At 40.1% G+C, this 23,314-nt stretch overlaps 1 protein-coding gene, 1 long non-coding RNA gene and 1 pseudogene across 2 annotated transcripts; 2 read left to right on the plus strand and 1 right to left on the minus strand.

Moving 5' to 3' along the window:
* Positions 1 to 9,004: 9,004 nt before the first annotated feature.
* Positions 9,005 to 11,527, minus strand: LOC130495725 (uncharacterized protein At3g60930, chloroplastic-like). Its single transcript, XM_056987217.1, has 4 exons — positions 10,825 to 11,527; positions 10,576 to 10,749; positions 9,927 to 10,492; positions 9,005 to 9,850 (listed from the first exon to the last, which is right to left on the minus strand). Exons 1-4 carry the CDS (start codon positions 11,525 to 11,527, stop codon positions 9,005 to 9,007), a joined length of 2,289 nt encoding a protein of 762 aa, XP_056843197.1.
* A 6,268-nt stretch (positions 11,528 to 17,795) lies between these two features.
* Positions 17,796 to 20,093, plus strand: LOC108811031 (uncharacterized). Its single transcript, XR_001943218.2, has 7 exons — positions 17,796 to 17,992; positions 18,088 to 18,170; positions 18,253 to 18,490; positions 18,563 to 18,713; positions 18,836 to 19,022; positions 19,235 to 19,393; positions 19,515 to 20,093. It is a non-coding gene; the product is annotated as an uncharacterized LOC108811031 (long non-coding RNA).
* A 316-nt stretch (positions 20,094 to 20,409) lies between these two features.
* On the plus strand, positions 20,410 to 23,192 carry LOC130495726 (elongation factor 1-alpha 1-like; annotated as a pseudogene).
* Positions 23,193 to 23,314: the final 122 nt, after the last annotated feature.

The following is a 23,314-nucleotide window of genomic DNA, read 5'->3' on the forward strand; positions in this document are numbered from 1 at the left end:
TTGCGAATACAGGAACGGCTGGTTCGATCTTAGCTTTCTTTAGGGTTTGTTTAGGTCAAAGCTCGCGAGACAGAAACAGAAAGAGAGATGTTGTGTTCTGAAATTTTCCAACTGCAAACAGAGACAGAAAAAAATGAACGGCTGTGATCAAAGATTTGGAGAGCAATCGGACGGTCTATGATTAATCCGAGTGCAATCTTAGTAGTTGCTCCTTATTGGTTCAGAAAAGAACGGCTCAGATCAAAGTTACCAACACGAATCAATGGTATAGGATTAATCCGTGTGCAATTAAAAAGAATGGCTAAGATTGAATTTGGCGAAACACATCCATCGGCCTATGGTTTGCCACGTCTGCAATCTTGGAGGTTACTCCTCATTGGCTCAGTATATTAATTTCGTTTGAAATCTTAAAATTAATATATATATAGGATTTCGAAGCAAAAAAAAATTAAATTAAATCTTAAAAATTAAAATATCAGTATTCTAATTTTTTAAAAAAAAAATCGTATACATAAAAATATTTTATGTGAGCTTTTATAAAATTGATCAATCTAGCTCATATGTTCACAAACACTACTACTTATTTGTATGTACAAAGACTTTAGGGTATAGGGTTTGAACAAATGAGTGTTTATAAAATTTATAACTAACTAGTTTTATGAAATTAAGATTACAATATCCTTTTTATAAAGAACAAAATTGTGAAATCAAGAACAATTAGGGTATAGGGTATATGTTTGTACTTTAGGGTTTAGGGATTTCACTTTAGGGTATATGGTTTTAATTTTGGTCTTATCACCTGTGGTTTTAATTTTTAAAACTTATGGTTTAATGTAAAATTATGCACTTTAGGGTATAGGGTTTAACAAGCTAAACATTTTCACACACAACCATTAATCATAATATCACACATAATATTTGTTTTTGTCAGTTAACCATAACATAATATTACACATGATTTAACCGATCATAAAAGTACTTTAAAATTCTATCACACACTAGAAATACATTGCCGACATAACAACTTGAAAACTGTTTCAGACGACATGTTTAGACAAACTTGATTTTGTCATTTGGCCATGCCACAACCGAACCCATTGCATCAGATATGTATTCAATCTCTGAATTTGGCCTCCAGACTTTTGCATCATCGATCTTAGCCACATCAATCCACACCTTGCTTGCATTTGGACCTAGGAGTACAAAGTGGCACAACTCATTCGGATCCGTTGAAGCTACTCTTCCTTCAGCTACCTTACGTCCAGAGTTGTTGCAATCCAAGAGAATACACTTCTGCTTCGGACTTCTGGTCGAACTAGTGCTGCCTGGACTCTACAACTCAAACAAGACGACATAAGCAAGTTCCAACATCAATTAAGGACTCAACATCAATCATCATACAAATAAATAAATTAACTTCATGTTAACAACATACCACTGCTTTTTTCTTGGCTGGTTTCGAAGGTGATGCTATTTTCTTGCCTGCACATTTAGTAGGTGTTACTTCTGTAGCAGGTGTAGGCATGACTTCAACCTTCAGGACTGGCCATGCTATTTTCTCGCTAAGTGCATCACCAATCAAGAACATATCAGCGGTTGGCCTCCACAAATAAGCCTGATCATTGAACACCTTCACAACTTCGATACTAACAGCATTGGGACCTAGAGGTATATTGTTAAGCATCTCTTTGGGCTTAGAAGAGCACATGAGACCTTCAGCAATAACCTCATCCTCGTCGTTGGTCCAATCATAGATCTTGCATCTTCGAGATTCACCTTCCTTGCTTTGCTAAAATGCAAGAAGGTAATGACTAGAGATAACTCAATTGTTGTAAGAAGAAAATAAGGTACAAAAATTTACCATGGATACATCTTCAGAGCAGTTTGTATCCCTATCCAAGATCACTTTATCCATTGGCCAAGCTATCTTGTATCCCACAGCTTCATCAAGAGTTAACACGTCTGTTGTAGGCCTCCAAAGTGAAGCTACTGAGCTTAGTGCAGACTTAACTACGATAGCCACTGCATTAGGACCAATTGGTATACGACCAATTTTGTACTTCGGTTCATCAGAGCAGAATTCTCCTTCACCAACAACAACATCCTCTGATTCAATCCAATCGAGTATTTGTACTCTGACTCCTACTTTGAATCCACCACTACTCTCAGATGCTTCAGCATCATCATTATTTTTCTGAAAGAAGGCAAAGGAAATCGTAAATGTCTTAAAACTAATTGACCAAATGTAATGAAAAGGATTACCTTCTTCCCAACTAAGTCTTGCACCATCCCCTTTAACTCTTGAATCTCAGTTTTCATTTCTGCAATCTTTGCGTCTCTAAAATGCAGATATGCTAGCTTAGTAGCCGTAATCCCTCTACCAAACCCCCTTACTCGTCCAGGTTTGTCTTTTCCCAAAACCTTGCTTACAGCATCTTCCCTTATGTTATCAGCAGCTGATGTTGAGTCCATCTGACTGTCAAGTGACTGTATTTGTTCCTGATACATTCATTTAAACACAAAATAATTCTTTGCTGTAGGACCAAGTCCGTTTTCTTTGCTGTAGCTTTCTTCACTTTTAGTTGCGGTCTCTTGTCCTCCAAGCCTTGATCTACTACCTCCAAGCCTTGATTACGTCTACTCCGACGAGAACCAACTTTTCCTCCTCCTCTTGTCTTTGCCATTTCTGAAACTAATAAAGAAATCCAAAATCAAATCGAAACCCACAATCATATTCAAAATCTAAACCGAACAAACCCATAATCGAATCATGTGTTAACGCGGACATGCATGTGAAAAGAGATTCGAATCGAAGAGATACGATCAAATAGAACCCCAAAATCAAAGAGATTCGATGAAATTTTCTAATCTAAACCCACTATTGAAAGTTTCTAATCTAAACTCAGAATCAAATCGAAACTCATACCAATTGAAGCTTCCACTCGAGAGAACTCTGAAGAACTTTGATGAGTCTCGGTTTCGATTTCGAGGAATGTGAAGAGAGTGAAGTGAAGAGAAATGGGTTTCGATTTAAATACTTAGGGTTATTTTTAATATATTTTTCATATACGATAGCATTTATTTTTTTATTTGCAATGGTAAGGCGCCTCCACTTACCAAATTAACGCGGCTGGATTATTTTATTTTGCCGCGTCTACAGAGATAGCTTATACATTCCAAAAACGCTATTATAAAGGCCCGTGTTGAAATACAATAGCAGAGACGCAAAAACCGCTATGCTACGACGCTATTAATACCCACATTTCCTGTAGTGATAAAAAGGGTAACCCTCGAAATAATCAGACTCAGGGAGAACATTCCTACGCAATCGAGGAAGACAAGGAAGAGAAATCTATTGCAGCAGCAAACAAAACTCCCTGGTCAAAAGGCTTCGATAAAGGCAAACATTGCTCTTATCACGATCGCGAAGGACACTCAACCGAGGAATGTTGGGACCTCCAACGCCAGCTGGCAGCTAAATTCGCAGCTGGAGAAATAAAAGGCGTGGACCTTAAAAAGCCATCACCTTATCAGAAAAGAGGTTCCAGGGACAGTTCCCCGAAACGCGAAAGGTCACCTGAGAAGGAGACCGATTCGCCACCTCCAGCTCCCAAGAAAAGAGTCGACATGATTCTTGGGAAATTCCCCCAAGGAAAAAGTTTACAAGTCGAAGCTCTCTTGAGCAAACCCTCCCCTCAATCGAGCCCCGACTCGAGGGTGGACTGTATCCTTGGAGGATCAGACATATGTCAAGACTCCGTCAATTCCATTAAGAATCACGTGCGGAAGGCTGTGACTAACACTGGACCTAAGCCCCCTAACCCTGAGTCCAATACTAAGATTTCTTTCTGGGAAAGCGAGACTTCAAATCTTGACAGACCTCACGATGATGCGCCGATTGTCACCCTGAACATCGCAGGATACGAGGTTCCTAAGCTCATGATAGACACATGAAGCTCTGTCGACCTCATTTTCTATAACACCCTAAAAGGGATGGAAATAGACGACTACGAAATTATTGGCCAAAAAGCTAACCTCGTAGGCTTCTCCGGAGAAACAGCTACCTCATTGGGAACTATCAAGCTCCCAGTCATAGCTGGCGGAATAATGAAAATGACCAACTTAGTAGTCATCGATAGACCTTCCCCGTTCCATGCGATTTTGGGAAGACCCTGGATTCACAAAATGAAGGCAGTAGCCTCAACGTACCATCAGTGCGTAAAATTCCCAACACCCGAAGGGATAGCTACCGTACATGGTAGCCAGAAGATATCCAGGATCTGCTATTTGGGAGGATTCGAAATCCTCAAAAAGTCCCCCAATAGCAATTACAGATCCAGGAGGGTCGCGAAATGCAACAAAATATTCGAGGTCCCCCCAGGAACCTAACCGAAAAAGTTTGAATCGACGACTCAGATCCTGAAAGACAGGTGAGCATCGGGTCCGAGCTACCTCCTGAGACAAAAAAGGAACTCATTGATTTTTTGAAAAGCAATGTCAAAACCTTTGCATGGTCCACCAGCGACATGAAAGGAATAGATCCGAACGTCACCACCCATAAGCTAAAAGTCGACCCTACTTTCAAACCGATCAAACAGAAGCGTCGTAAGCTAGGCCTCGAAAAAGCTCAAGCTGTTAACGACGAAGTTGACCGACTTACGAAAGCTGGGTCCATTCGAGAAGTACATTACCCCGACTGGTTAGCTAACCCAGTAGTGGTAAAGAAGAAAAACGGGAAATGGAGAATCTGTGTAGACTTCACAGACCTAAACAAAGCTTGTCCTAAAGACAGCTTCCCGTTACCTCACATCGACCGTCTGGTTGAAGCAACAGCTGGCCATCGACTCCTATCCTTCATGGATGCCTTCTCAGGATACAACCAAATCATGATGGATCCTGAGGACCAGGAGAAAACTGCATTCATAACCGAACGAGGAACCTATTGTTACAAGGTTATGCCATTCGGATTAAAAAACGCAGGAGCTACCTATCAGAGGCTAGTAAATAAGATGTTTGCTGGACAACTTGGAAAAACCATGGAGGTCTATATCGACGACATGCTAGTCAAATCCTCAGCTGGAGAAGATCATATCTCCCACTTAAGGGAATGCTTCGATATCCTTAACAAGTACGATATGAAGCTCAATCCCACTAAATGTACTTTCGGGGTACCCTCAGGCGAGTTCCTAGGCTACCTCTTAACCGAAAGAGGCATTGAAGCCAACCCGCAGCAGATAGCAACCTTCCTAGAAATGCCGTCACCTAAGACGACCAGAGAGGTACAAAGATTGACTGGACGAATCGCGGCATTGAATCGATTCATATCCAAGTCCACCGATAAATGTCTCCCATTCTACAAGCTTCTAAGAAATAATAAGAAGTTCTTATGGGACGAGAAGTGTGAGGAAGCCTTCAAGCAATTGAAAGCTTATCTCTCCGAACCTCCGATCCTATCTAAACCAGTAGTAGGAGAGCCATTGTACCTATACCTCGCTGTATCAACTGCTGCAGTCAGCGGCGTTCTAGTACGAGAGGAACAAAACGAACAAAGACCTGTCTATTACACCAGTAAGAGTTTGATAGACGCCGAAACCAGGTACCCTGCAATGGAAAAACTAGCTCTAGTAGTCGTAACAGCTGCCAGAAAATTGCGACCTTACTTCCAATCGCACTCGATCGTTGTAATGACCTCACAACCATTACGAATGATATTGCACAGCCCTAGCCAGTCAGGGCGATTGGCTAAATTGGCCATAGAGCTCAGCGAATATGATATTGAGTATAGACCTCGAGCAGCAGCGAAAGCTCAGGTCCTTGCCGACTTTATCATTGAACTAACATCCGAGCAGTTAGACTCCGAAATGGAATCTCCGAAGTGGAGCCATACGTCGACGGAGCCTCATCAAAACAGGGCTCCGGTATCGGTCTAAGGCTAACTTCTTCAGCAGGAGAAACCATTGAGCAGTCATATATGCTCGGATTCAGCGCCTCAAACAACGAAGCTGAATATGAAGAACTAATCGCAGGGTTGAAGCTCGCCCTAAGCCTCGGAATCCGAGAGCTAAATGCTTAAAGTGATTCACAGCTAGTAGCTAGCCAGTTTCACGGAGAATATGAAACGAGGGACGAAAGAATGGGGGCATATCTCGAAGTCGTCCAGAACCTCACTAGGCAGTTCGACAAATTCGAGCTAATGAGAATCCCACGAGGAGAGAACTCCTCAGCAGATGCGTTGGCTGCTTTAGCTTCCACGTCAGACCCCCTCGTAAAACGGATTATACCCGTAGAAGGAATCGAGAAACCAAGCATCGACATAGCTACTAAAGCTGAGAAAGAGAGCAAACTAACAGCGCAACTCGAAGGTACCTTCCCTGAAACGGTAGCTACCCAGGTTTTCACAACATTTTGGTTTCCAAAAACCAGAATATGCAGCTCTAAAAAGCATACCTCCGGGAACACAATCCAAATCATGGAAGATATTCCTCGAAATTCAGACTCCATAGAGCCTGATCTCAAGAATACCCCCGGGGGCACCAACTCAGACCCAATCATCTGCAGAGTTAAAACCAGAAGCCGTACAGCTCTCCAAAATTCATCTGGAGGTATTCCTCGGAATTCAGACTCCCTGGAGCCCAATCCTACCAATACCTCCGGGGGCACCACGACACTAGGTCCCGAACAGGAACCGCCCTCGTCTCTTCATAACAAAGTTGTAGGAAGAGAGGATTGGAGAATTCCAATCACGCAATACATCCTGGAGGGAAAGACTCCACCCAATAAATGGGAGGCTCGAAAGCTCAAAGCATTAAGCGCGAGATATTGCGTAACTGAATCTGTCCTCCTCAAACGAAGCATTTCCGGACCTTACCTAAAATGCGTCCATGGCCTCGTTGCTATGAGACTCATGAAGGAAATGCACGACGGTTCCTGCGGGAACCACTCTGGAGGAAGAGCTCTAGCCATCAGAATCAAAAGACAAGGATATTTCTGGCCTACCATTATTGCAGACTGTGAGGCCTATTCCTCTTCATGCGACAAATGCCAGAGGCATGCACCGATTATACACCAACCTGCGGAAAACCTGTCTAACATATCCGACCCTTATCCATTTATGAGATGGTCCATGGATATCGTGGGACCACTAATAGCATCAGGAAGTGGAAAGAAGAAGCTACGCTTCCTTTTAGTCCTAACAGACTACTTCACGAAATGGATAGAAGCTGAAGCTTTCCAACAGGTAACCAGGGTCGAGGTCGAGCAATTCGTATGGAAAGAAATCGTGTGTAGACACGGCGTCCCATACGAAATCGTAACTGACAATGGAGGACAATTCATATCCCACGATTTCAAAATATTTTGTGACAAGTGGAATATTCGCCTGACCTTCTCATCACCTCGCCGACCTCAAGGAAACGGACAGGCGGAGGCTGCTAATAAATCAGTATTAGCAAACCTCAAGAAACGCCTCGGAACCCAGAAGGAACTCTGGTCAGAGAAGTTACTTGAAGTACTTTGGGCATGTCGAACCACCCCACGAAAAGCTACAGAAGAAACTCCTTTCTCCTTAGCATATGGGATGGAAGCTGTCGTTCCAGCTGAAACCATTGCTGGTAGCCTTCGCCGGGAACTCTGTACGTCCAATCCCGCAGCTAATGATCAGCTCCTAACCAACAGCCTCGATCTAATCGAGGAAAGACGGGACCGAGCTTTGATTCGCATTCAGAACTATCAGCAAGCAATGGCACGACAGTACAATTCCAAAGTCAGGCTCCGACAGTTCGCTGTAGGTGACCTAGTACTTAGGAAAGTTTTCGAAGGAACCAAAGAACCAGATGCTGGGAAGTTAGGAACCAACTGGGAAGGTCCTTACCAGATCATCCACGTGGTACGACCTGGCGTTTACAAGCTCCGAAAGGTGCGAACCGAGGTACCTGAAATCAGATCGTGGAATGCCACGAATCTTAAGAGATATTATCATTAGGTACCTAAAATTCCTGAACTACGTTAGGCTTGATCCCTTGACTGGGTACGTAGGCAACTCCGTCATGAGTGCAGCCCCAACCTCATCTCAACACTTCGTTCACTACAATCAAAGGGGGCATATGACTAATTAAAATCACATAGCCCACACAGCAAGTGTATGATCGTTATAATGCAACAATTGTATGATTACTATGATACCACATATCCAATTATCAATAAAGAAATTATTCTTGATATCTCAATTCTTTGACAAAACAGGTCCCCGTAAACGTGGACCTAGGGTCCTAAAAATCCTTCGGATTAGCTCAGGTCCCTACAAACCTGGATCTAAGGTCTTAAAATCCTTAACAATCTAAAAGGTCTTAAAACCCTTCAAGCAATATCAGGTCTCGACGAACCCGGACCTAAGGTCTTAAAATCCTTACCAAATCTCTAAGGTCTTAAAATCCTTACCAAATCTCTAAGGTCTTAAAATCCTTACCAAATCTCCAAGGTCTTAAAATCCTTGTCAATTCTCCAAGGTCTTAAAATCCTTATCAAATCTTCGAGGTCTTAAAATCCTCATCAAATCACAAAGGTCTTAAAATCCTTACCAAACCTCAGAAGGTCTTAAAATCCTAAGCAAGTCTCAACGGGTCTTAAAATCCCACAAACAAGTTCAGGTTCCCAAGAACCCCCACCTAAGGTGTCCAGATTAAACTTAGGTTCCTAAAAACTCTAAGCTAATCCCGATACTCCAAGAATTCCTCTTAAGGAAATAAAAACGACCAAAGTCTTCCAGACTTATCGTAAGATTCGACTATGATCAAGTTATCATATTTCACGACTAAAGCTAAAAACTCAAAATGAAACGAAAACCAAGTTTGAAATTAAACAAGGGTTTAAAAGCCTCCCCAGGCTAACAAAGATTCGAAGTGCAAACAAATAAAGGTTTAAAAGCCTCCTCAGGCTATAGGTCTTGAAAGCAAAAGATAAAGAAGCCCATTGTGCATAAGTTTTAAAACATAAAGAGCATCAGCTCTTAACCTTCCTTGGATCCAGGATCAGCTTCATCATCCTTATCCTCCTCGATAGGATCATCCTCCTTGACAGGAACCTCTTCTTCAACATCTTGGTCGCCACCTCCCGGGGTCGTCTCAACTGGAACTAAATCAGGAGATACCGAACCCAAGTTAGAACCATATTCTCCAGAAAACGTCGGATTAAACATATTGATCTCGAAAGTACCTGAGCTCTCGGAGAATTGAGGAATGGGGAGCTTGCTAACTGAGAAATCAGAAACTTGAGCCTTCTCGTATGCAGCACCAGCATCCGGGATCAAAACCATCAAACGATGATACTCCTCCTCAGCATTCTCAATCTCCTTAGACAATAAATCCTTCAGAAGCTCGGTATTTGCCTGAAGCTCCTGAGCATAGATCAGAGCATCAGTCTCTTCCTTCTTCTTGACAAACTTCTCCTTCACAGAGGTCAGGATCTTGTTGTAGGCTTCAGCCACCTCCTTCTTACCTTTCCTGACAGCTAGCTTGACTTCAGCCTCTTTGTTCTGTTGACTCACCTGAGACGAGACGATCAACTCTTGAACCTGATGCTCAGCTACCCTGCGAGCAGCATCTAACTCATTGATTTTCCTATTCTTCACCCGAATATCGATAGCCTGACTTTCGATCTTCCCTTGCTGGGTATCAGCCTTCAAACCGAGCCTTCCGACCTCTGTTTCAAGCTCAGAAACTCGAGCACGAGCCAAGTCGAGCTCCATCTTGGTAGTCTTGAACAACTCAGTAGCCTGAGCTAAATCTCCAGCGCTAGGAGCACCATGCATGGTCTCCTCGAACCTCAGCTGAGCTCTATTAATGGCTCCAGCTAGCTAAAGCAAAAAAATATATATATATGTTCAGAGGAAGCATTGGATTAATAGAAAAAAAAAAAAATAGACTACGTACTTGACCCATGTGGTGAGCTATCTCAATGTATTCTTCCTTGTTGGTCAGACCATTGATTGAAGGCATGGAGCATCCTACCGTCTTCATATGCCTCATGATGGTTGCCAAACCCCAAGGATCATCCAATATCGATCCCGGCTTAGAATGGGAGAAGTTCCAACCCACGGTCCCTCCCCGAGAGGACGAGGAGGAAGATCTGGTGGGCCTATCTCCCAAATCAGTCCGAGACCTTTTGTTTCTCGGAGGTTCGACCTCGAGAGGATCTCTAGCAGCTTGAGGGTTAGCTTCAACCGTCGGAACCTCAGGACAGGGGACAACATCTTGAGCTCTGGGCTCAACTGGGTTAACATCCTTAGCAGGGACAGAGGTCCCGTCATCAAGGACCTCCTTCAGTGAGCTGAGGTAGGCACCTCCTTGGGTCTTATCGCTGCCTCGTGAAGCGCTGGCAGCTGCAGCAGGCTTGTTCCTGGAACGGAAAGAAGGCCTCATCTTAGGAGCTTGAGTCTTTTCAGTTTCGGAAGTATTAGCTCCAGTCGAAAGATCTACCACGAAAGGACCTTCAGAAACTAAACAATGGAAAGCTTGTTAGTTATCTCTGAAAGCAAATCTAGAAATAAAAAAAAAAAAATAAGCAAAATCCGAAAATTACCTTCTAAATCTTCAGCAGGAATCGGGTCAGGGAACCTGGCGTTGTACCGATCCGGGAACCTAGCTGATTCAATGCGAGAAGAGGCAAAAGATGCCCAGGTATTGGAGCTTTGATTTAGCTTTCGGAAAAGAGCCCTAGACAGCTTCTCAGTAAGCTTAGGAGGATCCTCAATATCTGCACATGAAAACGAGGGTTCAGCGAATAATACTAATTAGAAACAAGGAAGGCACGATCCTAAAAAGTCCTAACCAGATATATCGGACCAAACAACAGAGAGAGCACGACCCACGGGAACCGTCGTGGGGTCGATCTTGACATAGAAATATTTCTTCCTCCAATCATCATCACTACCGGAAGACTTGAAAAGACCAAGCCTAGGACGACAAGGAAGATAGTAGGTACCGCTACCACCATCTTTGCTAGAACTCTCCTTGATCGTGTAAAGGCTCATTAGCTCGGTCAGTCCAACAGCGATCCCCTCCTCCTTAGCCCTGGTGATGAAACCATTTATCACCCGGATAGCTGAGGGACAAAGCTGAGAAAGGGCTAGTTGGTAATGATCAAGAAGATCTAACAGGAGATCTGGAAGTGGGAACCGGAGGTGGCATTTCGAGATATACTTCTCGTGAATGCAGAACCAACCTTCCGGGGCGGTTTCAGGGGTTTCGTCGGAGGAACAAGTCCTGACCAACTCCTTTTGACAATAAGCTTGAACCATGAGGTTAACGACCTCCTGAATCTTCAACAAAGAAGGCGAGTGAGGGCCTAGAGAGGTGCTCCCGCCAGAGGCTTCCTTCTTTTTCACCCGCTTGGAGACCCTCCCCGCGATTGAGTCTTTGACTTCCTTCTTGTCTCTTTTCATTTTCTCACCGATCTCTTGCTTAACCTTCATTAAACGTTTCCCGGAGACGGAGATTCCAGTCTCACCGGAGCCTTCTTTCGGAGGATCCATTAAAAAGAGGGGTAAGGAGAATCGAAAGGATTGAAAGGGGGAAAGGTGGAATAAACTAACTAGATCTCTTAGGAACTAAGGATTCTAGGAAATTCGCAGAGGATCAATGGTGAGTCGAAGGATGAAAGTAAGATAAAAAAAAAAAGAAGAAAAAGCAAGCGTAGTAAAATAAAGGAGTGGAGGAGAAGTTACCTTGAAAACCGAGTGGAGGCGTGGAGAATGTGGACAGTGGCAGTTAATGCTAGCTGCTTTATATCTTGTCGAGTCTCGAGAATCGGAGTAAAAATTTCAAAACTTCTCTCATCTGAGCCGTTGATTTTGTCAAAAGAAATCTCAACCGCCAATTCAAATAAATAATATCTTCGTTGAATGAAGTTAGTAATCATTATCTCAACAGAAAAGATTGAGGTACAGCGGCTAGGTTAAGCTCCCGAGTAAGAAATCTTATCTCGAAAGCTGGGGGCAACTGTTGGGCCCGAATATGGCCCGGAAACTGATTAACAAATAATAGAAGATGACGATGGGCCACGACAGGCCCATCACAGGTTCAAAGCCTAAAGAGAGCTAGGCTAGAGCCGAAGGCTGAAAGCTAAGAATCCTAACTAAAGAGGTCACGACGAGGAGGAAGCTCACGTCATAACAAGAAGAAGCGCAGGACCCGGTCAAGGGGAAGCTGTTGCGGAATCCACCTCAAGCGGAGAAAATCTCGGAGGTCAGTTGGAGACGACTTAGAGAAGTCCAAGGGCTATAAAAAGAGAAGGGACAAGACTAAGAAAGGGACCTGATCCAACTCATATTTTACTCAATATTCGTCAAAACATTCTCGTCGTAATACTCTTGTAATCTTTATATCCATCAAGAGAAACATCTTTTTGTAACCATTCCTTTACCACATTATCAATACAAATCCAATTCATTCTATAAGTTCTTACGGGATTCAGCCCACGTTATCTTTCCCTAACCTTTCCTAAACATAAAACCTGATCTAAAATCTAGGTGTGAGTTTTACCCCTCACAACGAAGATTTGGAAACAGTGGAGAAGTTCGTGAGTGGTAGCCAAAGCGGTGGATAAAAGGTCGGTGGAGAAGATGATAGCGGTGGTGGCGCGACTAGTAATGTTGAAGCAGTGAAGATGGAAACGAGAGGCTATAGAATCCCAGATCTCGTTCTTGTTCTCCTTCGTTCAACATTTTTTAGTAATCAAATTACAGAAGAATGAGAATATGTCTCTTTAGTTTGCCAATTAATGTACAGTTTTATAAAATTTAAATAAATAAAATAATAATAATTTGTGTTAAGTTTTTAAAATAGATGAAAAATATTAGTAGCTGCCAAAAGATGAATTTTTTTAACAATTTTACAACCGTCACAAAAGAGTAAATCATAAACATTAAACACTATACCCTAAACCCTTGGACAAAACTTAAACCCTTGGGTAAAAATCCAAACATTAAACCCTAAATTCTTGGATATACCCTAAACCCTTGGGTAAATCTTAAACACTAAACTGTAAAATCTTGGATATACCCTAAACAATCTCTCTCTCTCTCTCTCTCTCTCTAATTTGTCTTATTTTCTAATTTTCTTGAACCAAGGAAATAGAGAACCAAACCGACTGTGCTTTCTCCTCCTTCTCCCATTGTCCTTTGAGGTTAGCTTATCTACCTCTATGGATATATATGCATAATTTAGTATCATATTTCTTTTTGTAGACTGGATTTTTTACAGGTTGGTTTTAATTAGATTACATCTCAAGATGGGTCCTAGAAGAAAGTCAAGCCTTTGGTGAGAGAGTGATTCAATTTATGGAGGCATCAGCTCTAGATAAGACTGTTCAAGATACATACACTGAAGTATTTATTCTGATTCACTAGACAGTGAAAAAAGAAGCGTAGATGGATCCAATAGAGGAGAAGGCTCTTTGTTTAAACGTTTTATGGACAACCAAAAATAGTATCTATGTGTACAATTTTGTCATGCACATGTTTTCATGAGAGTACATGTACACCCAATGTGTTGGTTTTAAATTTTCCTAATGCAATACTAATAAGGTACTTAGATACAATGTTAGATAAATGTGACACCTAATTAGATACAAATATAGTACACATGTACATGTTTTAAGAAAATAGACAACAAAATTAGTATCCATGTGTATACTTTCTTCATGTACTTCATTGTGATGAAAGTACATGTACACAATTAAGATTATCCACATGTACACTATAAAGAACTATCCACATGTATGATTTCAATATATTTACAAAGAATTATACATGAGGAGTAATGTGGGCAAATAACTCTAATATTAGATATATGAAACATATGGCAACAAAAAAATAGTATAACAATGTCTATAAGTACATTTGCTTGTAGATGTACACATGTACATGTTCACAAAATGTTATGTACATTTTTTATCCAACTTTGATATTGACATGAAAAATAAATAACTATATATTTTTGAAATATACATCCGCACGGACGTGCGGGTCAAAATCTAGTATATTTTTAAAAGTATAGACGTGTTTATATGATTTTTAGATTAGTATCTATTATTTAGATGTGTATTTTTCAAATGCGCATTAAACGTTTCTATTATCATATTGTCCTTATTTATTGCTGCTCCAATATTTATGCCTTAGATTTTTTTTTTTTGAAAAAAATTTATGCCTTAGATATTGTAGTTAACATTTAGTAATGCGCAAAAATATTTCTCTATGAATGAATGTTAAACATGTTAAATCCGCAATCACAACATTTAAATATATTATTCTTATATGGAAATAATGAAATATGCATAAAGAGTTCACTGATTTGAACTTATATGCTGATTAATTGCATAAATCCAATTTTCTGTTTTTAAACACACCATCAATTTAATATCATAGTAATTACTACCATACTTGTGTCTTGCCCCTATAAGTATAGACTCAAATTCAGTGGTCGAAACAATTACTCCTCCCTAGCAAAGACACTTCTTACGTTATTTACTTTTCTAACTTCCAATAGCCTCTTTTAAATCAGTTTCATATTAGCGGGAAGAGCAAGCTAGCGAGATTTATGGTTCAAAAACCCGCAGAATTCAGTTCTCATTAGTAAACTCCAAGTTTGTACTCCTCACTTATCAATGAGCTAACATAATATCATACACATTCCATTACATATAATTTTATTTATTTTACATGCAATAACAGGGAGAGTGAAAAATAAAGTGTTGCCTATGGAGATCTATCTGAGGACTTACATTTAAAATAGGGTTATTTACTTATAAGTTCTCTTATATTTATGGATAGACAAACTGGTGAATAAGTATACTAACTAAAAAATTATTCAACCAGTGTACACAAGTATCAATCAATATACTAACCTGAGATATGTAACACCATTGAATGGTTGGAACATGTTTTATATCGACCAATTCATCGAGCTCCGGGTTTTGACAGAGGTTTATCAAGATATATTCATCAGACACTTCTTTCCGCAATATATTCCTCCAATATGTGTTTCACGAAGTACGTTATTATTAGTTGCAGATGTGTAGAAAATGGAAAAAGAGAAGTGAAAAAAAAATTAGAGGTTATAAAAGAATACAAGAGAATCACACCATTTCGAAATTCAAAATTTATTGGATAAAAAGTGAACACATACAATTGAGGAAGGAAAAAAACTAATCACCCTTTCGTTGTACTCGATGTTTCTAAGTAGTGCTTAATTAAAATTGTTGTACTCGATATTTCTAAGTAGTGTAGAATTAAAATTGTATAACTTAAGAGATGTCTTTTTCTGGTCCTATTATTTTGTCACAAGGTGGATTGATTAAGTGGGAGTCTCTGTGTTTCAAAAAAAAAAAAGGTGTGAGTCTCTTACCTATCCCTTCTCCATTATTCCCACCATGTACTATGACTAACGTTTCCATCAAAATGCTTGGTGTGATAAGTTTTTTGTTACAAATTTGGTTTGTTTCACAATTATGTAGTCTAAGTGTTACATAAATTATATCATCCTGCGCAGAGCGCATGTCTTTACTAGTAAGAATAGTATTATATATTTGACCTTTTACCATATTATTTTTAGAAAGTGACTAAACATCTAATATTATTAAAACAAAACAGTTTACTCCTTCTTGAATGATACACGTAGGATTACACGTAGATAAGTCGAACTATGTGAACCCGACACATGTCCCATCCGCAAAAACGTACCATTTCATTTAAATGAAAAATCTTATGGGCTGTAATTTATTGGGCTTGAAAATACTTTGTTATGTTCAAAACATACGTAGCCTGTCATCTGCTTTCTCTTTGTAAAGCTGTATCTGTCGTTAGGGTTCAACTTCTCCGGCAAAAATCTTTAGGTCTCATATTTATGGAGTTTTGAACTTCTCGGAGAGACGAGTCTTCATTGATAAACGTGTGTATTTTTCTTTTGGCATTGTTTTGTATGTGTTTATTCTCCACAGAGGCGTTATGATTCATAGATTCAACATCATTAATGAGTTCTTTACTCATTCGATCCACGACGCCAACAATCTCGCATTCAATGTATCCTTACCCTCTTCCAACCGGTGGATCTCCACCTATAAAAAGTAAGGCCTCAACCATTGAGAATCATCTTCACAGTTCCAATTTCATTCGATAGTTCTTACTCGATGTAATGGCTAAACAATATGTTCTACTTGCTGATTCGAACGTGGAGGTTTGGCTTCTCAGATTTTGAGAAGACAAAAATGTGAAACGCGGTGGCGAGTTGATAGGAATCCACATGATCTTCGTCAATGCCAAGGTAGTTTGTTCTTGAAGCTCATGAACACCTTATTCTTAAACTATTTATGGCGCTTTAAACTCATAAATATGTAAACTTTGTATAAATATCTTTATCCGAACTCTTTTGAGTTGGCGTTTAACACATGTGTTACAGTCGTCCTTCATGCCATCCACCATGAATTTTAACTGTCTCCCCACTTTCCGACGCTGTCTCAAGGCTGGTGCTTTGTTCACCATTAACGGTTTCAATGTGACATGGTGCAATCAGTACTTCAGGCTAACTGACTCTTCTCTAACGATTTATTCAGGCTAACTGACTCTTCTCTAACGATTCGGTTCAGTGACTAAACCACATTTGATGAGTTAACCAAACCAGTTTCGACAATACTTGAAGAGCTGTCTAGGTTCCGCAATCACGTTTCGCTGCATGGCCTAGCTATACAAACACACATCTTCCAGGTACCTCAACTTACTAGCTTTTCCCACACAGATTTATTATTATATCCGATAATAAAAAGTCTATTCATTGACTCTCAGACATTGTTGGAGAGCTCACTGATGTGAAGAGTCCATTGATTGACACTCCATAGGGAAACGATCGTGTTATGGCAAAGATCAATATCGATAAGTTACTATCTCTTCATATGACACATTCACCACTCTCAGAAAAGATCTAAATTATTCTTTAACATTATACGTTGATGAGTTCATATTATTGTTGTTCCCTTGGCAGTGATGTATCTGTGACATTGAGTCTCTTTGACTCACAAGCAGTGTCGTTTCGTAACAAACTATAAGGAATTCAAGTTGATCCAAGAGTTGTTGTTGTGACTAGCATAAATCCTAACATTCTAGGACTTATATTTCTTACTGCGATAACTCGAGAATGTTTGCGTTTTGCATGCACTAACAGTTCTTGGAACACACAAAAAATCTTATTTTTGTGGGACGTCTGTTTTTTAATGCCACTTCAGCAGCACATGTATATTTCGATAAAGAGACTGTTGTGAGAGGATCTTATTTTACACGTAATCAAATTGGGACCGACTTCACATACGCACTTCAATTACTTGGCCCTGTAACATATAGATTCTAAACGATTGCCGACCCCCAGACATGAAACCAAGCATCACAAACAACAAAATGCAGCAGCACTAAGATTCTAACCAATTAACAATGTTGAGTTTATCCTTCGTCCACGATGCCAAAAAAAAGATAATAGTACAAACGTACTCTACAATGGTCAGCTGGTGTAGCAATCCACGAAATCCAGCTAGCATAATAAAACAAACCGAGCAATCTCCAAACTTTCTTCCTATTCATTTTGGGGTTGTCTTGAACTAGATGACCATGAAATCTACAACACTACTAAAAGGAGAATACGAAGCTTCGTTAGAATGTCCACGTAGGCAAATTAAATCAGCCTATCATAGTATTGAATAATGCCACGTCACCCAAAGCAACCTAAACGACATATTTGCTTCATCTTCTTCCAGATCACCTAAGCCTCACCGACGTTACCATTACCTTCTACTATCATCTTCAACGTATGGCTCCACATCTAAGTCTCATAAAGCTTCATCAATCACCGCTACTCTCAAAACGGCACACATCTACTCACATCTCATCAGGTCGCCAAATCGTATATTCATCTGCTCCCTTGATTCGCTACTTGCTCAATTCCGTCTTCTTCAGTTGGTGAGCTTCAATTTCACCGAATCTATGGGGTTCGTAAAAGGTCACTTTTAGGGTTTTGAGTTTCGAACTGATTTTTTTTTTTAAATTGAGTGGAGGTTGAAGTCGGAAGAAGTGAAATATGAGCAGCAGTAGCAGCTCCAGAGAGGGATCTCCCGAATGGCTTCTTCGATCTTTCCGGGTTTGATTCTATCTCTGATTTCTGTATCTTCTTAATGAACACACAATTGAAATGTGTAAGTTTTTTTTGTGAGTGTATGCAGGCACCCACCACCACTTCATTGTTATCACTCTCCTCCTCATCCTCTGAAGCTGATCGCCAAACAAAAAAAAAGCAAACGATTACATACAAAATCAAGAAAATCAACGCGCAAGGCTGTTACTTCTCTGTTTTACAGTGACGTCATTCCAGATTTGGGACTGTCGAACCTTCTGTTTTGCCTGATCAGGAAGTGAGGAACACCACAAAGGGGAAATTGGTTTCGACTCATAGACAAACAGGTTTGGATTCATTGTTTACAAGTCGATATTTGTTTACATAATTTACTAGCTTCCCTTAATGGTGACATGAAGTCGAACGAGGAGGATCTTCGCACGGCATTCATGGTTTTTGAGGTATCTCATTATGATTTATGATTCTCCCCCACTCGGCTACTCCACAGATCCGTTGAAAGATACGGCACCGCTCCGGCTTCTCTGTTCATCACTTACCGGCTTGTGAGAGGTAAGCTGATCTTTCATTCATGGTAAGCCCGGATCCCAGCATACTAATTGGGCTCGAGATGCTCCTAATTGATGAGCAGATACAAACAAATCTTTATAATTGTCTACTTTCCTTGCCCATAGATATCTCGCACCCGTGGTTCTTAAAATGGAGCTTGCGAACTAATAGAGCTTACTAAGATACTTTGCGGATCAAAATAGAGCTTACCTGTGATTTCATAGAAAAGCAGTTACTTTTTGTTTCTCTCAGTCTTAACTTTATCCGTCTGAAACCAAGAAGACATGCCTAAGTCAAAGCAAAACAGAATAGGTATGATCTCTTTCTTCCTTCTCTCTCTTTCATGGTTCTGTTTCTTGAAACTATGACATCTTCATTATTGAGATGGGAAGCTGTGTGTTCTATCCTATGGTTTATGGTTTCTAAGATATTTCAAAGGAACACTTTTGAATAAAGCCTAAACCTTTGTTTATTTTGTATGAATGTTTCCTAAAGGTATTATTTTGTTTTTGTTGTTACTGCAGTTAATTTTTCAAGAAGAAAGGAAGGGAGAATGAGCAGAGTATTTCTAATGGAATCAAAGAGGCTGTCGAGAAATATAATGATGTCTTTGCTTTTTCTTTTGAAAACATGAGATACATCAAATTCAAAGGAGTTCAAGCAAAGTTTATAAACAATGGAAGGTCGGTTTTTTTATTCTTTTAACTACGTAGTTGGGTGCTGCTTGGATATAATTGGGATTACAATTTGTTACATTAAGTCTTTGATTTGTAATTTGATCCTTATTGCTTATTATTTGTTTAGGTTTATTGGTTCAGGTTCTTCCTGGACTCAAACAAAGAGATGCAGGTTGCTCTTGGTCGTTCTGCTTTTTTGATGAAATCCATCCTGCCATCTTTAATACCTTCAGAGCTGTGTACTATGCTTCTTATAGTTGTTTTATACTACTTGGTGTTTTCTCTTCAGATGCGTTTTTATATGTTTAAGAATATTTTTCAGCTGCTTCATGGTTATGCTAGACTTCTCTTATTACGGATATGCCAAGGTGATCTCTCTCCTGAAGTCTTTTTTTTCCTATATTACTTTGGTGAAAACAACAGTCAAAAACTGTATCCTTCTCTCTCATGGTTTTCCCGTATCTCTGTAACTTGAAACTGCCTCAAAATGCTTCTTCTGGTTATCCTTGCAACTTATTCAACGCTTATGATGTTTTCGAATTTTCAAGTGGTGGAAGCATGCACTGCAGAAGAATCAGTTTGTGATTAAAACTATTGCTAGCTTGATAAACAAACAAGCTTTAGTGTGCAGAAGAAACGGTTTCTGATTAAAGCTACTCCCATATTTTTGGTGTGTTTATCTTCAGTACTAATCAAGTTTGTTTTGGTACAGTTGATGATCAGGTTAAACTGAAGAAAGGTCTCTTCTTAAACAGTTTACAGATGAGATGGAACTGTTTCTAAGGAATCCTGGTATGCACGTTCGACTTAACAAAAGTTGTATTTTGCCACTTTTAGTTTCCCTTTCTCTTTCTCATCCATAAAATTAATTTCTTTTGTTGATTCATTATGTAGGTACAGTTGAGTTGCCCTCAGACTTTGTAGTTTGTGAGGAATGAAAATCTCTTTCTCCACAATTTTCTCGCATTTTGGTAGCAGTGCCGGTCCTAGGAAATCCAAAACCAGAAGCAAATTTAAAAATAATGGCCGCTTTACTAGGAATCGAACCCAGGTTGGAAGAAGAAAATATGTGGCTTGGAGATGTTGCCACTAGACCATAGAAAACTTTTTGAAATTTTGTGGCCGAATTTTTACTTAGAATAATGCGACTGGAAGCCACTGCTTCCTTGGCTTGGCCCAATGGCCGGCTCTGTTTGGTAGATAAGAATAATCTTTAAAAACGTTTCGTTTTTTTATGTTTCCTGAACATTGAATTTTCAATGATATTGGAACGGTGCTAGTGATGTGAGATATCAAACTAAGTCCACACATTGGAGAATTAGACAAGGAGAGTCTAATATATAAAGAAGTGTCCAACTCTAACTAGTACGAGGCTTTTTGGGAAGGAAACGAAAAGTAAATCTATGCGGGCTTGCCATTAAAGCCCAAAGTGGACAATATCGTACTAATGGGATAATATAGAGTTGGACATGGGTTCACTAAATTCCAATAATTGGTATCAGAGCGGTTGACGAGAAATCTGCAAGAAGACCGAAATACCTTTCGAGAGATGAATGGGTATATCCTATGAGTTAGGAATGATGAGAGGTGTGTGTGTGGCAGAGATCAAGTCAAAAGATCCTGAAAGTCAGTTGTGGGACACAAGATGAATGTGATCCTTAGTTTGAGGGGAGAATATGAGATATCAAACTAAGTCCCACATTGGAGAATTAGACAAGGAGAGTCTAATATATAAAGAGGTGTCCAACTCTAACTAGTACGAAGCCTTTTAGGAAGGAAACCAAAAGTAAATCCATGCGGGCTTGCCATTAAAGCCCAAAGTGGACAATATCGTACTAATGGGATAATATAGAGTTGGACATGGTCTCACTAAATTCCAACAAGTGGAACGTGTTGAGGCTGGTATGCTGAAGCCTGGTATGGTTGTGACCTTCGCTCCTTCAGGGTTGACCACTGAGGTTAAGTCTGTTGAGATGCACCACAAGACTCTTGTGGAGGCGCTTCCAGGTGACAACGTTGGGTTTAATGTTAAGAATGTTGCTGTCAAGGATCTTAAGCGTGGGTATGTTGCATCCAACTCCAAGGATGACCCTGCTAAGGGAGCTGCCAATTTCACATCTCAGGTCATCATCATGAACCACCCTGGTCAGATATGCCCCAGTTCTCGATTACCACGCGTCCCACATTGCAGTAAAGTTCTCTGAGATCTTGACCAAGATTGACAGGCAATCTGGTAAGGAGATCGAGAAGGAGCCCAAGTTTTTGAAGAATGGTGATGCTGGTATGGTTAAATGAATCCAACCAAGCCAATGGTTGTCGAGACTTTCTTTGAGTACCCACCGTTGGGACGTTTCGCTGTTAGGGACATGAGGCAGACCGTTGCAGTTGGTGTCATCAAGAGTGTTGACAAGAAGGACCCAACCGGTGCCAAGGTCACCAAGGCCGCAGTGAAGAAGGGAGCCAAATGATGAGACAGAGTGCACCAGTGCTTACCTTCAAGTTTACCTTCAAATATCGGTGAACAAATCAGCAGACATTGGAGAATGATAAAAATAGCTGGAATATTATTTTATTTATCAGCAGACATTGGGTAATGTTTTTGTCTTATAAAAAACAAATCTATATTTATACACCCAAAATAAAATAAAAACGAATACATATTGGGCAATTCTCCATAATAGCATCTTTAAAGTTTTTATCTCCAAAATAGCACTAGAAGGAAAAAGTCACAAAAATAACATTCATTAATAGACTCAATTACTTTAGTACCCTTGCTTTATATTAAAAAAAAAAACTCAAGATACGAACAACAATATCATCGTCTCCGAAGCTTTGATTCCCCAACGACTTTGATAAGTCTCTGAATCGCAGGCTCGCAGCCCCCGTCACTGCAGCTAGAATCGAGCCCATCCACCATCAGCTCCGCCGTCGTCATTGAGTCGAATAAGATTTTATGTGTACTTTTCTGTTCTAGGTTTTGATTTTAAGATGTCAAGTTGATGACTTTCAGTCAAATCAGATCTCTGGTGCTATGTAATGGCATTTCGCTTGACTCATTTGCGAAGAGTCTGATGATGGAGAGGAAGGTCCGATGATGATGGAGAAGAGAACGAAGACGGTGAAGAGCTCTTGGGTGATGAATTTCTGGACGGTAGCGGCGATGATGAGGAACATTTAGATTCGGGTTCCCACTCGGACGAAGGCGATATTCAGAAGGAATCTGATTTCAAGAAGGAAGCTGGAGACGATGCGTTTTGGTTACCAACTGACGAGGTACATAAACTTTCATTGTACAGTGCTCTGTTCCATTGTGAGAATGAAACAATACTTAACAGAAGAAGAAGCTCGTGGGCCACCAGATCTACCTCCACTTCAGAGTAGAATCAAAGAGAGTGAGTAACATTCCAAAGTTTGTTTCTTTATTGCTGGTGTGATGGTATTGTTATCTCGGTTGTTTTGGAGTTCTTTGCTGAGGCTCAAAGTTTTTTTTTTAATTTTTATTTTTTCAGTTGTTAGAGCTCTGTCGAATTTTAGTGTCTTGAGGCCAACAGGAGCCAGCAGGAAAGATTGGGTTGAACAGCTCAAGTCATTCTTTCAGAGGAGAAGCAAGTACAGGGAAAAGGGAATAATGTGTGAGTTAATTAGCGACCATCTCCCGTTGGAGAACAATGACCCTGTGTCGTTATTAAGTTAGGTAGCTAAAAAGTCTCTTTTAATCTGCTAAACGTGTATCTTCTGGTATGGTTATGAATCTCTTTGTATGAGTTTTGTTTTAAAGTAAGCACCACCTGTATCTATATATATATATATATATATATATATATATATTATATATATATATATATATATAACTTGCTTTGGTGCTAATCTGGATATGATTATTTTTTTGTGCTAGTAACCACAACTAATAATGTATCAACACCACGA

The sequence above is a fragment of the Raphanus sativus genome, chromosome 6, assembly GCF_000801105.2.
Source record: "Raphanus sativus cultivar WK10039 chromosome 6, ASM80110v3, whole genome shotgun sequence".
NCBI lineage: Eukaryota > Viridiplantae > Streptophyta > Magnoliopsida > Brassicales > Brassicaceae > Raphanus > Raphanus sativus.